Genomic DNA, 12364 nt, shown 5'->3' with positions numbered 1-12364 from the left:
TTTACATTTTGAGATAGCATAAAAAAAATGTAGATAGTACCTAAAAAAATTTAGCTAGTAGCTCTAAATGTTTCGATAGTATTAACATTTCAAAATGTTTTTGGTGGCGGGAATGGGCTTCCATAAATTTTGAATGCTATAAATTTGAGTGGAAACCTAAAAGCACAGCTTTTTACTTCTCACACAAGCTTAAGTAGCTAAGAATTTTCGTGGCGTTCCTTTATGTCATTTCTATGACAGATGTTTCTGTGGTCCACTGAAATCTTCAGCAAAAATCTGAAGCCACGACCTAGAGCCATACTAGCCAATCACTGCTTGAAATAGAGGCGGAGTAGAAACGACAACACGGTAGTATGACTTTTATATAGGCGGACGTCGGCAACGTCCAAACTAGTTGAAGAGTCTTTTCAGACCGAGTAGTCGGTTTGAGAAACAGCTATTAAGTAATAACAAAATTAATGAATTCACTAACGGACATTTATTCGCATCGCCAAGTAATTTATTAATCGACATACTAAGTTGTAATCTACCTGAGGTTTTAGCGTGGTAAATGGAGGAGAAGAAGAAAGACGGAGACCCGGAGATTCAGGAACACGGACCCGAACATTGGTTCTCAAAATGGGAGCGGCAGTGTTTGGCCGAAGCGGAGCAAAGGGAGTCAAACGAGGAGGAGGCCGATAACGACCAGGATAAATTATGGCATCTCTTCCAGAATTCCGCCACTGCTGTGGCTCAGCTCTACAAAGGTCCGAGACAAGACCAGAACTAGCTAACTAACGTTAGTCGGCTGCCACCCCTGTGCCTTGTTACTGAGCTTGCTATGCTACTCAGTCACTGTTAGTGGCGGTGGGAACTAGCTAATGTTAGCTACCTAGCTAGTAGCCAACTAGCTAGTTTACCAGCTCAGCTGATCAGCTGGTTAGCTAGCTACTGTACTGTAGCAACTGTTTGCCGTCTTAAGTCAAGACATCCCGTAATTATAGTTTGCTCGTTTTTTTGTGTTAGTAAAACAGAACACATAAAATGTATCTTTATGAAACTAAACTATTTCTTAAACGTTACAGTAGTTTGAGCTGGCTGTTGTTCGCCAACGTCTATCTAACTAACGTTATCGTCTAGCTAGTTAACGATAACTGCCAAACAACATAACCAGCCAACACACTTTCGGTAGAACTAATATAGTTTGTACTGTTACTGAGTTAACCATCTGGTTAGAGAAACTGCGAGTCCGACAATGTCAGTGAACAAGTAACTAACGTTAAACGCTGTTGAGTGCATGTATTAGAGAAACAAAATGGCGATGGAAACAACAATCATCGCTACGCGACATTCCCTTGTGACAGATTGCGTCTTTCAGTGTTGCCTTTTTGTTAGGTGTGTGGGGCTAATATTACTTACCATAGATATACATGAAAGTTATATTATCCGTTTTGGTTTGTCTACAATCAACGAATAACCCGAGTTGTTTTATCAATGCATACTGAAAATTAAACAAAATGGCGAAGATTTACTATTGGCTTTGGGGTTATTGAGAATTCTTACCTGCTACTGTAATACTTCTCATAGATATACTGAAGTATCGTAACCATAAATTCTTTAGTTACTAAGGTATTTATAATTTACGACTGCAACTTTCCTGCTGAAAGGGCAACTTTAGTTGGTGCGTTATGCACTCGTGCTCATAACCTGTCGAGTTGGCCATCTAGTGCTGGCTGACAGTTATTTTTATTCCAAAGCCCGCCTGCAACTCTACATGCAAGACAAAATGGCGAATAAAAACAGTCCTGTAATCAAGACGCTTTCAGTCTCATGTGTTGCCTTGTATCATGTACTACTAAAGTGGGAATACTGTACAATAATTGGGGCCTAACTTGCTATTTATGTCAATTGTTGTCAACCAGGCTATTTATGTAAATTGTTGTCAACCAGGCTATTTATGTAAACTGTTGTCAACCAGGCTATCTATGTTAGTAGGAAATTCCAACAAACCTGTAATGTATTTGGTGGTGTGTTGTCTCGACAGACCGAGTATGTCACCAACAGGGGGGGCTTTCTTTGTGGGTGCCGTTTCAGAACGCTGCCACCGCCGTGACCAACCTGTACAAAGGTAGGTGTCAGGGACACTTTCTTGTCTTCTAATTTGCTTTCACGACAGTATAGGATCATCATAAGTCTATAGGCTTTTCATTATCTTTCTGCTGTATTCTAAGCATGTATTGATTTGTACAGTAGTTGTCAAGGTACTTGGCCTACCACAGGGGGTAGGGTACTTCAGAAGACTCAAAAAAGGGTAATCGGGACAGAGCAGAATGTACAGTAGCCAAAAAAAGGTTGAGGGCCAAGGGCTCATAATAAAAGTCCATAGGCTTTCCTTTGTCATTCTGCTGTAAACAGCACATGTATTGATTAGTAGATTGATAGAAACTTGTAAGCAATCAAGGGCCTGTTCTAGTCACCTGAATATTGACCATCTCACAGTTTACAGCCGTCCTCTCAAGTTCTGGTCCTGGAGAGCACCGCAGGGTGTTCAGCCTAACTCTCAGACTCTAGTCGGCATTCTGCCTTCTCCCTACAGTTTTTAGCCACCACCTTCGCCAACGACTGGCTCATGTGAACTACAATCCCGACGCTGTATTTTTAAGGTTTAGAAAAGTCAATAATCATCGCTTGGATACAGCTGTCGAAACGCCCTTATCTTTCATCAGTGAGAGAGAAAAATTATACACTTACTGTAGCGGTTACAGATCCACACAGCTATGGGTGCCTCATCAAATGAAACTACACTTGTGCTGCACTTCCCGAGTTGTGTACACAGGTGTTCGGAGCACATAGCTAATTAGCACAGGTGATGGCCTCTGTAACATGGAGATATGGCCGTGTGGGAACCCTAAAAAGGTGTGTATCAATTATACCTTTTTGTTTATTGGAAATGATTTCTTGCTGATATGAAAGATATATAGTTTTGGAAGCATACAGACCTTACCTCAAGTGATGCATGTTAATGTTCAGACTGAGTGCCGAGGCTCTTATCAACCCTCCCCCTACAGAAGACCCCTTAGTCCAATAACTAATGTGTATTGGAACAGAGTCATGTTTAACGGCTAGTTCCAGTCCAGCACTAACACATCTGATTCAGCTGATCATCAAGAGTCCCTGTAGATAGTTGAATCAGGTGTGTTAGTGCTGGACTAGGACAAAAGCCTCCATACCCTGTGGCTCTCCAGGATCATGATTCCAGCATCTGCTGTCTGACTGGCAACCTCTGGAAGGGGGGGCTGCCTGCGGGGGACCAGTACGGGAAAAAAAATTATGAAATGTATGCATTCACTACTGTAAGTCGCTCTGGATAAGAGCGTTTGCTAAATGACAAAAAAAAAAAAAATGTAAATGTTGCTCTATAGTGAACTGTCAACTGTTAGTCACACGTTTCACTCAGGCTACATAAAGGAACCTTCAGCCAAGTCTCATCACATGTTCTCTCTTTCTCACACACACACTTTCTCTCACACACTCTCCTTTCTCTCTTTCTGCCCCCCCCCCCCCCCCACAGAGTCCGTGGAGGCCCACCAGCGTAGCTATGACCTAGGTATACAGATCGGCCACCAGCGTCGCAACAAGGATGTGCTGGCCTGGGTGAAGAAAAGGAGGAGAACCATTCGGCGAGAGGACCTCATCAGCTTCCTGTGTGGCCGGGCCCCACCCCCCCGGAGTTCCAGAGCCACCCTCACCCCAGGACACAGACTGACCATGGTCTCCCCTAACCGGCCTCCCCCGGCCCCTGAGACTGACTCCTCTGTGGAGGCTGACCTTCAGCCCTTCAGAGAGGCCATCGCACTGCATGGTAAATACACAGATATACAGTGGGGTCTAAAATTGACAGCCTTGATAAAGGTGAGCAAAAATGACTGTATAAAATCAACAATTTGAGTACTGAGCTATATTTTATGGTTAATAAAATGGGGAAGTTACACTACCGGTCAAAAGTTTTAGAATACCTGCTCTTTCAAGGTTTTTTTTCTTTTATTTTTACTATTCTCTACATTGTAGAATAATAGTGAAGACATCAAAACTATGAAATAACACATTAAGTAATTAAGTGTTAAACAAATCAAAATATATTTTATATTTGAGGTTCTTGAAATAGCCACCCTTTGCCTTGATGACAGCTTTACACACACTTGGCATTCTCTCATCCAGCTTCATGAGGTAGTCACCTGGAATGCATTTCAATTAACTTTGTGGAATTCTTCCCGTAATGCATTTGAGCCAATCATTTGTGTTGTGACAAGGTAGGGTTATACAGAAGATAGCAGCCCTATTTGGTAAAAGACCAAGTCCATATTATGTCAAGAACAGCTCAAATAAGCAAAGAGAAACGACAGTCCATCATTACTTTAAGACAAGAAGGTCAGTCAATATGGAAAATGTCAAGAACTTTGAAAGTTTCCACAAGTGCAGTTGCAAAAACCATCAAGCTCTATGATGGAACTGGCTCTCATGAGGACCGCCACAGGAATGGAAGACCCAGTTACCTCTGCTGCAGAGGGTAAGTTCATTAGTTACCAGCCTTTGACATTGCAGCCCAAATAAATGCTTCAGAGTTCAAGTAACAGACGCATCTCAACATCAACTGTTCTGAGGAGACTGTAAATCAGCCTTCATGGTCGAATTGCTGCAAAGAAACCACTACTAAAGGACACCAATAAGAAGAGACTTGCTTGGGCGAAGAAACATGAGCAATGGACATCAAACTAGTGGAAATGTGTCCTTTGGCCTGGAGTCCAAATTGGAGATTCTTGGTTCTAACTGCCGTGTCTTTGTTTGCTGTGTGGGTGAACGAATGATCTCCGTATGTGTATTTCCCACTGTAAAGCATGGAGGAGGAGGTGTTATGGTGTGGGGGTGCTTTGCTGGTGACATTGTCTGTGATTTATTTAGATTTCAAGGCACACTTAACCAGCATGGTTCCACAGCATTCTGCAGTGATACGCCATCTCATCTGGTTTGCGGTTAGTGGGACTATCATTTGTTTTTCAACAGGACAATCACCCAACACACCTCCAGGCTGTGTAAGGGCTATTTGACCAATAAGGAGAGGGACGGAGTGCTGCGTCAGATGACCTGCCCTCCATAATCCCCCGACCTCAACCAAATTGAGATGGTTTGGGAGGAGTCGGAGCGCAGAGTGAAGGAAAAGCAGCCAACAAATGGTCAGCATATGTGGGAACTCCTTCAAGACTGTTGGAAAAGCATTCCAGGTTGAGATATTGTCAAGCGCGTGCAAAAGCTGTCATCAAGGCAAAGGGTGGCTATTTGAAGAATCTCAAATATAAAATATATTTTGATTTGTATAAAACTTTTGGTTACTACATGATTCCATGTGTAATTTCATAGTTTTGATGTCTTCACTATTCTACAATGTAGAAAATAGTAAAAAATAGTAACTTTTGACCGGTAGTGTATCATTTTATTCTAATACAATTGAGCAGAGAGATTTGGTTCAACTGTTTTCTCTCAGGGATCAAAATTGTTGACGCCCCTGTTTTCAGAACCTTTCAATGCCTTGCAAGGGTAACGACACTAAGCCTTTTTCTGATATGTTTTGAGTTGGAGAAACCGTTGGGAGGGATCTTAGACCATTCTGCCATACAGAATCTTTCCAGATCCTTCGTCTGCGATTATGGACTGCCCTCTTCAATTTAAACCACAGGTTTAAATGGGTTTCATGTCTGGTGACTGAGATGGCCATTACTAAATGTTGATGCTGTGGCCAATCAACGATTTCTTTGTGGGTTTTGACGTGTGCTTATTCTGGAACTTGGCTCCAAGTCAAATACAATTTTATTCGTCAACAACCGGTGTAGACTAACAGTGAGATGTTGACTTACGAGCCCTTCCCAACAATGCAGAGAAAGAAAATAGAGAAATAATAGAAAAATAAAATGCGTAATAATAAATACACATTTCACGTTTTAGTCATTTAGTAGATGTTCTTATCCACAGCTACTTACAGTAGTGAGTGCATACATTTGAAACTATTTGTTACTGGTCCCTGTGGGAATCTAACCCACATCCCTGTCAATGAGTAACGATAAATTGGCTATGTATACTGGGCACCAGTACAGAGTGGATATGCAGGGGTACGAGGTAATTGAGGTAGAGATGTACATATAATTAGGAATAAAGTGACCGATTATAAAGAGTATTGGCAACGTATGTGATGGGTCAATGCAGATAACCAATAGCTACCTGGACTAACTATTTAGCAGCCTTATGGCCTGGGGATAGAACTTGTTCAGGGTCCTGTTCGTTCTAGACTTGGTGCATCGGTACCGTTTGCCGTGCAGTAGCAGAGAGAACAGTGACTTGGGTGGCTGGAGCCTTTAACAATTTTTAGGGCCTTCTTCTGACACCGCCTGGTGTAGAGGTCCTGGATGGCAGGGAGCTCGGGTCCAGTGACGTACTGGGCTCTACGCGCTACCCTCTGTAGCGCCTTGCAGTCGGACGCCAAGCAGTTGCCATACCAAGTGTTGACGCAGCCAGTCAAGATGCTCTCAACGGTGCAGCTGTAGAAGCGTTTGAGAATCTGAGGGCTCATGCCAAATCTTTTCAGCCTCCTGAGGGACCACTGTCCTGTTGTCGGCAAACTTAATGATGGCTTTGGAGTTGTGCCAGGCCACGCAGTTGTGGGTTAACAGGGAGTACAGGAGAGGACAAAGCACACACCCCTGAGGGGCCCCATGTTGAGGGTCAGTGTGGCAGATGGTGTTGGCTACACTCACCACCTGGGGATGACCCATCAGGAAGTGCAGGATCCAGTTGCAGAGGGAGGTATTTAGTCCCAGGGTCCATAGCGTAGTGATGAGGCAGCGCAATAGTCATTTAGACAGGTTACCTTGGCATTCTTGGGCAAAAGGACTATGGTGGTCTGCTTGAAACATAGCAGAGCAAAAACCAAGCCATGAGGTCGAAGGAATTGTCCTTAGAGCTACAAGACAGGATTGTGTCAAGGCACAGATCTGGTTAAGGGTACCAAAAAAAATGTCTGCAGCATTGAAGGTCCCCAAGAACAGTGGCCTCTTAAATGGATTAAGTTTGGAACCACCAAGACTCTCTTCCTAGAGCTGGCCACCCGGCCAAACTGAGCATTCGGGGGAGAAGGGCTTTGGTCAGGGAGGTAACCAAGAACCTGATGGTCACTCTGACAGAGTTCCTCTGTGGAGATGGGAGAACCTTCGAGAAGGACAACCATCTCTGCAGCACTCCACCAATTAGGCCTTTATGACCAGACAGAAGTCACTCCTCAGTAAAACTGCTTGGAGTTTGCCAAAATGTACCTAAAGACTCTGACCATGAGAAACAAGATTCTCTGGTCTGCTAAAACCCAGATTGAAATCTTTGGCCTGAATGACAAGTGTCCCGTCTGGGGAAAACCTGGCACCATCCCCACGGTGAAGCGTGGTGGCAGCATCATGCTGTGGAGATGTCTTTCAGCAGCAGGGACTGGGAGACTAGTCGGGATCGAGGGGAAAGCTGAACGAAGCAAAGTTCAGAGATCTTTAATGAAAACCTGCTCCAGAGCGCTCAGGACCTCAGACTGGGGCGACGGTTCACCTTCCAGCAGGAAAACAACTGTAAGCACACAGCCAATGTAGGAGTGGCTTTGGGAAAAATGTCACTGTCCTTGAGTGGCCCAGCCAGAGCCCGGACTTGAACCCGATCGAACATCTCTGGAGGATTAGTGTTGGTCATTCAGAGGCAGAGTCCTAAACTGCACCCTATTCCCTACATCAGGGAGGGGCAACTTCGATTGGGGTGGGGGCCAAAACGAATCTGAACTAGTCACGAGGGGCTGCAGTTTCTTGCGAGTCTGCGTACCCACATCAATACCCCTTAACACACATTGCGAGCAAAACACTTGTGGCCCCGCTCTTGACAGCAGACAATGTTTACATTTTAGAGTTAATTTTGTGCAATTCTAGACTTTGCCATGGGGTGTAGAGAAAATGTTGCTGTTTTTAGATCAAGTTTACTGTAATTCTACACATTTTGCCATGTGGCTTTCATAATATGAGTAATTTGACCATGATAACTTTAGGTAGCTGGCTGCATTACTAGCTTTGCAATCACAAAAAATGTGTTGCTGACATGGGCCATTACTATCAGTGACTTACATAATGAGAGAAACAGCTGAGGCGCAATCACATTTTGAAATTGCACGTTGTGTATTCTACTATTATAAGTTGTGACCACGACTGAGTTCCAAAAGTATTTTTTTAAATAATTAACACTTTTGATCCGAGGACCTCATGTGGCCCGCGGGCCGCCAGTTCCCCATCCCAGCCCTTCATAGTTCACTACCTTGTTGACCAGAGCCCTATGGACCCTGCTCCAAAGTAGTGCTTATATAGGGACTATGATGCCATTTGGGGATGTACCTTTGTGCCCCATGGCCTGAATGCATCCTAGACAGACTTCCTTGTTATTTCATGTCATCTCTGAGTCAGGCTTCGATGACTGAGTTTGACCTTGTGGTGGTGTTTTTCTTTCCTTCTCCCCTCCCTACCTTATCCTTCCCCTCCTCCCCCTCTCCAATCTGTCCTCTCCTCTTCTCTCCAGGTCTAAGTGGGGCTATGGCCAGCATCAGTGTTCGTTCCGGTACCCCAGGCTCTCCCACCCACGTGGGGGGTGCTGCTGGTGGTGGGGGTGGGTCGACTCCGGTGGGGCGTCGGCGTAACGGTCTCCATGATGTGGACCTGAACACTTTCATCTCCGAGGAGATGGCCCTGCACCTGGACGCTAACCCCAGGAAACGCAGCTCCGCCCAGTGCAATGATGTCATAACAGACTCCCCCACCCATAAACGCAACCGGATGATCTGATTGGGCTGGCAGCCCAGCCCCAGGGAGGGTTAAGTGACCTTTGTGGGAGGGGGGGGGGGGGGGTGAGTTCTTGAAACAGACTGAAGGATGTATGGCTGTGGAGTGAACTGGGGTTGAGGACTAAGGAGGCCTTCCATTTAGTTGAGTGGGTGGTGTCCTCCTGTCCTTGTCTCCTTTCCTAGTTGAGAGCACTGGTCTAAACTGAAAGCATGCTTGTTGGAAACCTGTCATCAAGCCTTCCTAACCCCGTTAGGCTGCGTCTACACAGGTAACCTAATTCAGATCTTTTCCCACTAATTGGGCCTTTTGACCAATCAGATCAGTTCTTTTCCCAATAATCGGGAAACAGACCAGAATTGGGCTGTCTTTGTAAATGCAGCCTTAGTGATCAGTGCTTGTGACTGTGAGGAACGGAAGCGAGGACAGAAAGGCATCAAGGAGGTTGGGATGCAGCCCCCTTTCAGAGGAGAAATGCACTGTGCTGATTTGAAATAAAAAGAAGCCACTTGATCCTCTACACTTGTTGCCCCCTCTCCCACCCCATCCTCACCCCTCCTCCCTTCCTAAGGAAACGAGGGCCGTGGAGAACATGTTACTCAGTGAACTAGATAATGATTGATGCCAGAAGTGGTTCTGTTGGAGAGATGCCTTCTTTGCTAGGACTTATTGCTTTGTGTTAGTCATCCTGCTCAGTGGACATTGATGCTCTCTGTGATGATGAAGAGGAGGACATCCCTCACTTGAGATTTCCTGGCTGTGTCCCAAATGGCACCCTTGTCCCTACACAGCACCCTAGTCCCTACACCATAGCCCCTACACCCTAGTCTCTACACACCACCCTAGTCCCTACATGGTACCCTACTATATTACAGCATAGGGCCCTTTTGAAATGTGTTGCACTATACAGGGTGTTGTTTGGGAGCAGCCCTGCTCTCTCCTGTGTCTAGTTTCATGGCTGTGGGGTCTTGGGGATGATTCTCCCAATAGCAGGCTGTTGATATTTGATTGTATAGGCTTCCTTTCTGTCTGACAACTGTGCTTCAGCAGTCATGTTAGTTTTGAGTTGCAAGTGCAACTGACCCACAGGGTCAGCGTCCCAAAATCGCACCCTATTCCCTATATAAAGTGAACTACTTTTGCCTATAGGTCACTCTGGTCAAAGTAGTACACTATGTAGGGAATAGGGATGCTATTTGCTACACTAACCCCAGAGTTCATGTTCAGGTTTGTATCCCTCTGCTGCAGTTGGTTCATTTATACACCGCCTTGCTTTTTCTGTTGAGGGGTATTTCAAAGTTCAGGAATTATCTGTGTTACTTAATGCTTGGATAATATCTGACTGTTGCCAGACTAACCCTCCAGTCAGTGATGTAGTGTGGAAACAGATAGGAAGGTAAACTATGATCACCGTTCACAGTGAGTAAATGTAATGCTCCCTAAACTTTCAATGCATTTTTTTAATGTAAAAGATGGGACAGGTAAACGCTCCCGCAAAATAACCTGTGTTTCTACTCCACTACACCTCTGCCCCCTTCTGAGTGTGTTGAAGATGTTTTCTGAGTATTCTGTTCAGTGTGGTTGTGTTCACCATATTACCAGAGTTGGAATAATGATTTTGCACTTAAGCTTCTTTCACATCTAAACTCATGCAAGTTGATCTTCCATCAGAACCAACCAGGCAGTCCATCCTCCACCTAAGGTATTCAATCAGAGACCACCACCTTCACCTCCCCACCCTCTGGAACTGGTGGGGGTTCACCTGCCACCAAACGGAAGAGAAACAAACTGAAATGTTTTTCTACTCTGTGCCGTAATGAACATGCCCCAAACCAGAAGAGAAACTCCTGTTTGTTTTTTCTGTTGCAAAACGTTTTGCTATGCTGTGCCATACTGAACACCACCCAGATTAAGAGATGTGGTTGGAGCTAAAGTGGAGGCCCCAGAAACAAACTGACAGAATTGTTCTTTTAGTGAGGGGTCTACATCCCAATGTCCACACTACTGTTTAGTATGCCGTATGAATGGCCAATCCAGTGCATCGCTCCATACTAAGTGATATTGTGACGTAGTCTGTCTTCTAATGGGTGTTCATTATTGACTTGTGTTGATGTGAAAAGATGCAGTTGCCTGACTATTAAAGCTGAAAGGGATAGTTTACCTGAATTATTAGAAAATGCCGTTGGTTTCCTTGCCCTGTATAGATGAGGAATACAGCAATCCATGCTTTGATTTTTGTTTACATGTGCTGCGTTTAGTACCAAAAAAAACATAATTGAAAGGAACCGGTGCTGTACCCGTTTCCAGTTGATAAACAGGGAGGGTTTGGGTTGTGGGGGTAAGTAAACAGGGAGGATTTGGGTTGTGGGGGTAAAAAAAAATCTGCTTCCCTTTAAATAGGTCTCTCGCTGCCTTAAGCCACACCCCGGCACACTCGCCGAACGCAGTAAACACATCTCAGCCTGTTAAAGAACGTTTTGGAAAAACGCGTCGTACAGTACAAACCGTTCCACATTCTCAGAAAACGTTGAAGCGAACTGAACGCACCCCTGGCCGTGGTCTCCAAATGCCAACTTTGTAGCATTATTGTCCAACCCCAATGCAACCAAGTCATTATCCCTGATATTAGCATTTTTTGTCACATTTCATGTCAGACAAATTTTGTTATTTGTGTGAACTATCCCTTATGTGACAGATTGAGGTTGTTCCTAAACTCTGATCTAGGATCAGCTAACATGAACCCGTTTTAACCCTGATACAGAGCTCTACAGTGTCACCAATTTACTTTCATACACTGAAATATTTTGCTGTGCCACCTGGAATTGTTTATTTAGGAGCACCAGTGAGCCTAGAAAAATTAAGTATTCTAGCTTCATTACCTACAATAATGTAGATTGTGCTCCTACATTTCTTTGTGTTGGCCTATATTTTTCAACTTGTAAATTAAAAATAAGTACATTTAAAATCAGCATAGAGCCCTGGCTTAACCAATAGGTCAGAAAGCAGGACCCATATTCACAAAGCTGATCCCAGTAGGAGTGCTGATCTAGGATCAGTTTGACCTTTCAGATCATAATGAGTACCGTCATATAGACAGGGGGGAGGGGTCATACTCTGAGACACGTTATGAATATGGGACCTGATCAGAGATCAGTTCTTAGGGCCACTTCATCCTATTCTGGTTGCTTATTCAAACCAAGAGGGAGCACAGTTACCTGATCAGAGATCAGTTCTTAGGGCCACTTCGTCCTATTCTGGTTGCTTATTCAAACCAAGAGGGAGCACAGTTACCTGATCAGAGATCAGTTCTTAGGGCCAAACGGGTACCCTATTCTCTACATGGTGCAGTATTTCTGACCAGGGCACATGGGGATGAAGATATGTTTGTAGAACATTTAGGATGTAGGTACGGGGTGGCCGCGCCCCAATAATAGCTCCTTTCTCTTGAAGTGTACACTCGTTCACTACTTCGTACAAATCTAAAA

The 12364-nt window shown here is 44.5% G+C and overlaps 1 protein-coding gene across 1 annotated transcript; it reads left to right on the top strand.

Annotated features, from left to right (window-relative positions):
• The first annotated feature begins 382 nt into the window (after positions 1-382).
• Positions 383-11056, top strand: LOC106606270 (HUWE1-associated protein modifying stress responses). The gene is made up of 4 exons (XM_014202415.3): positions 383-746; positions 2024-2107; positions 3551-3841; positions 8620-11056. Exons 1-4 carry the CDS (start codon positions 551-553, stop codon positions 8880-8882), a joined length of 834 nt encoding a protein of 277 aa, XP_014057890.1. The 5' UTR covers positions 383-550; the 3' UTR covers positions 8883-11056.
• Positions 11057-12364: the final 1308 nt, after the last annotated feature.

Source organism: Salmo salar, chromosome 06 (assembly GCF_965601325.2).
Source record: "Salmo salar chromosome 06, fSalSal1, whole genome shotgun sequence".
In the NCBI taxonomy this organism is placed as follows: Eukaryota; Metazoa; Chordata; class Actinopteri; order Salmoniformes; family Salmonidae; genus Salmo; species Salmo salar.
The sequence above is the reverse complement of the archived record's forward strand: the minus strand, read 5'-3'. Positions and strand labels throughout refer to the sequence as shown.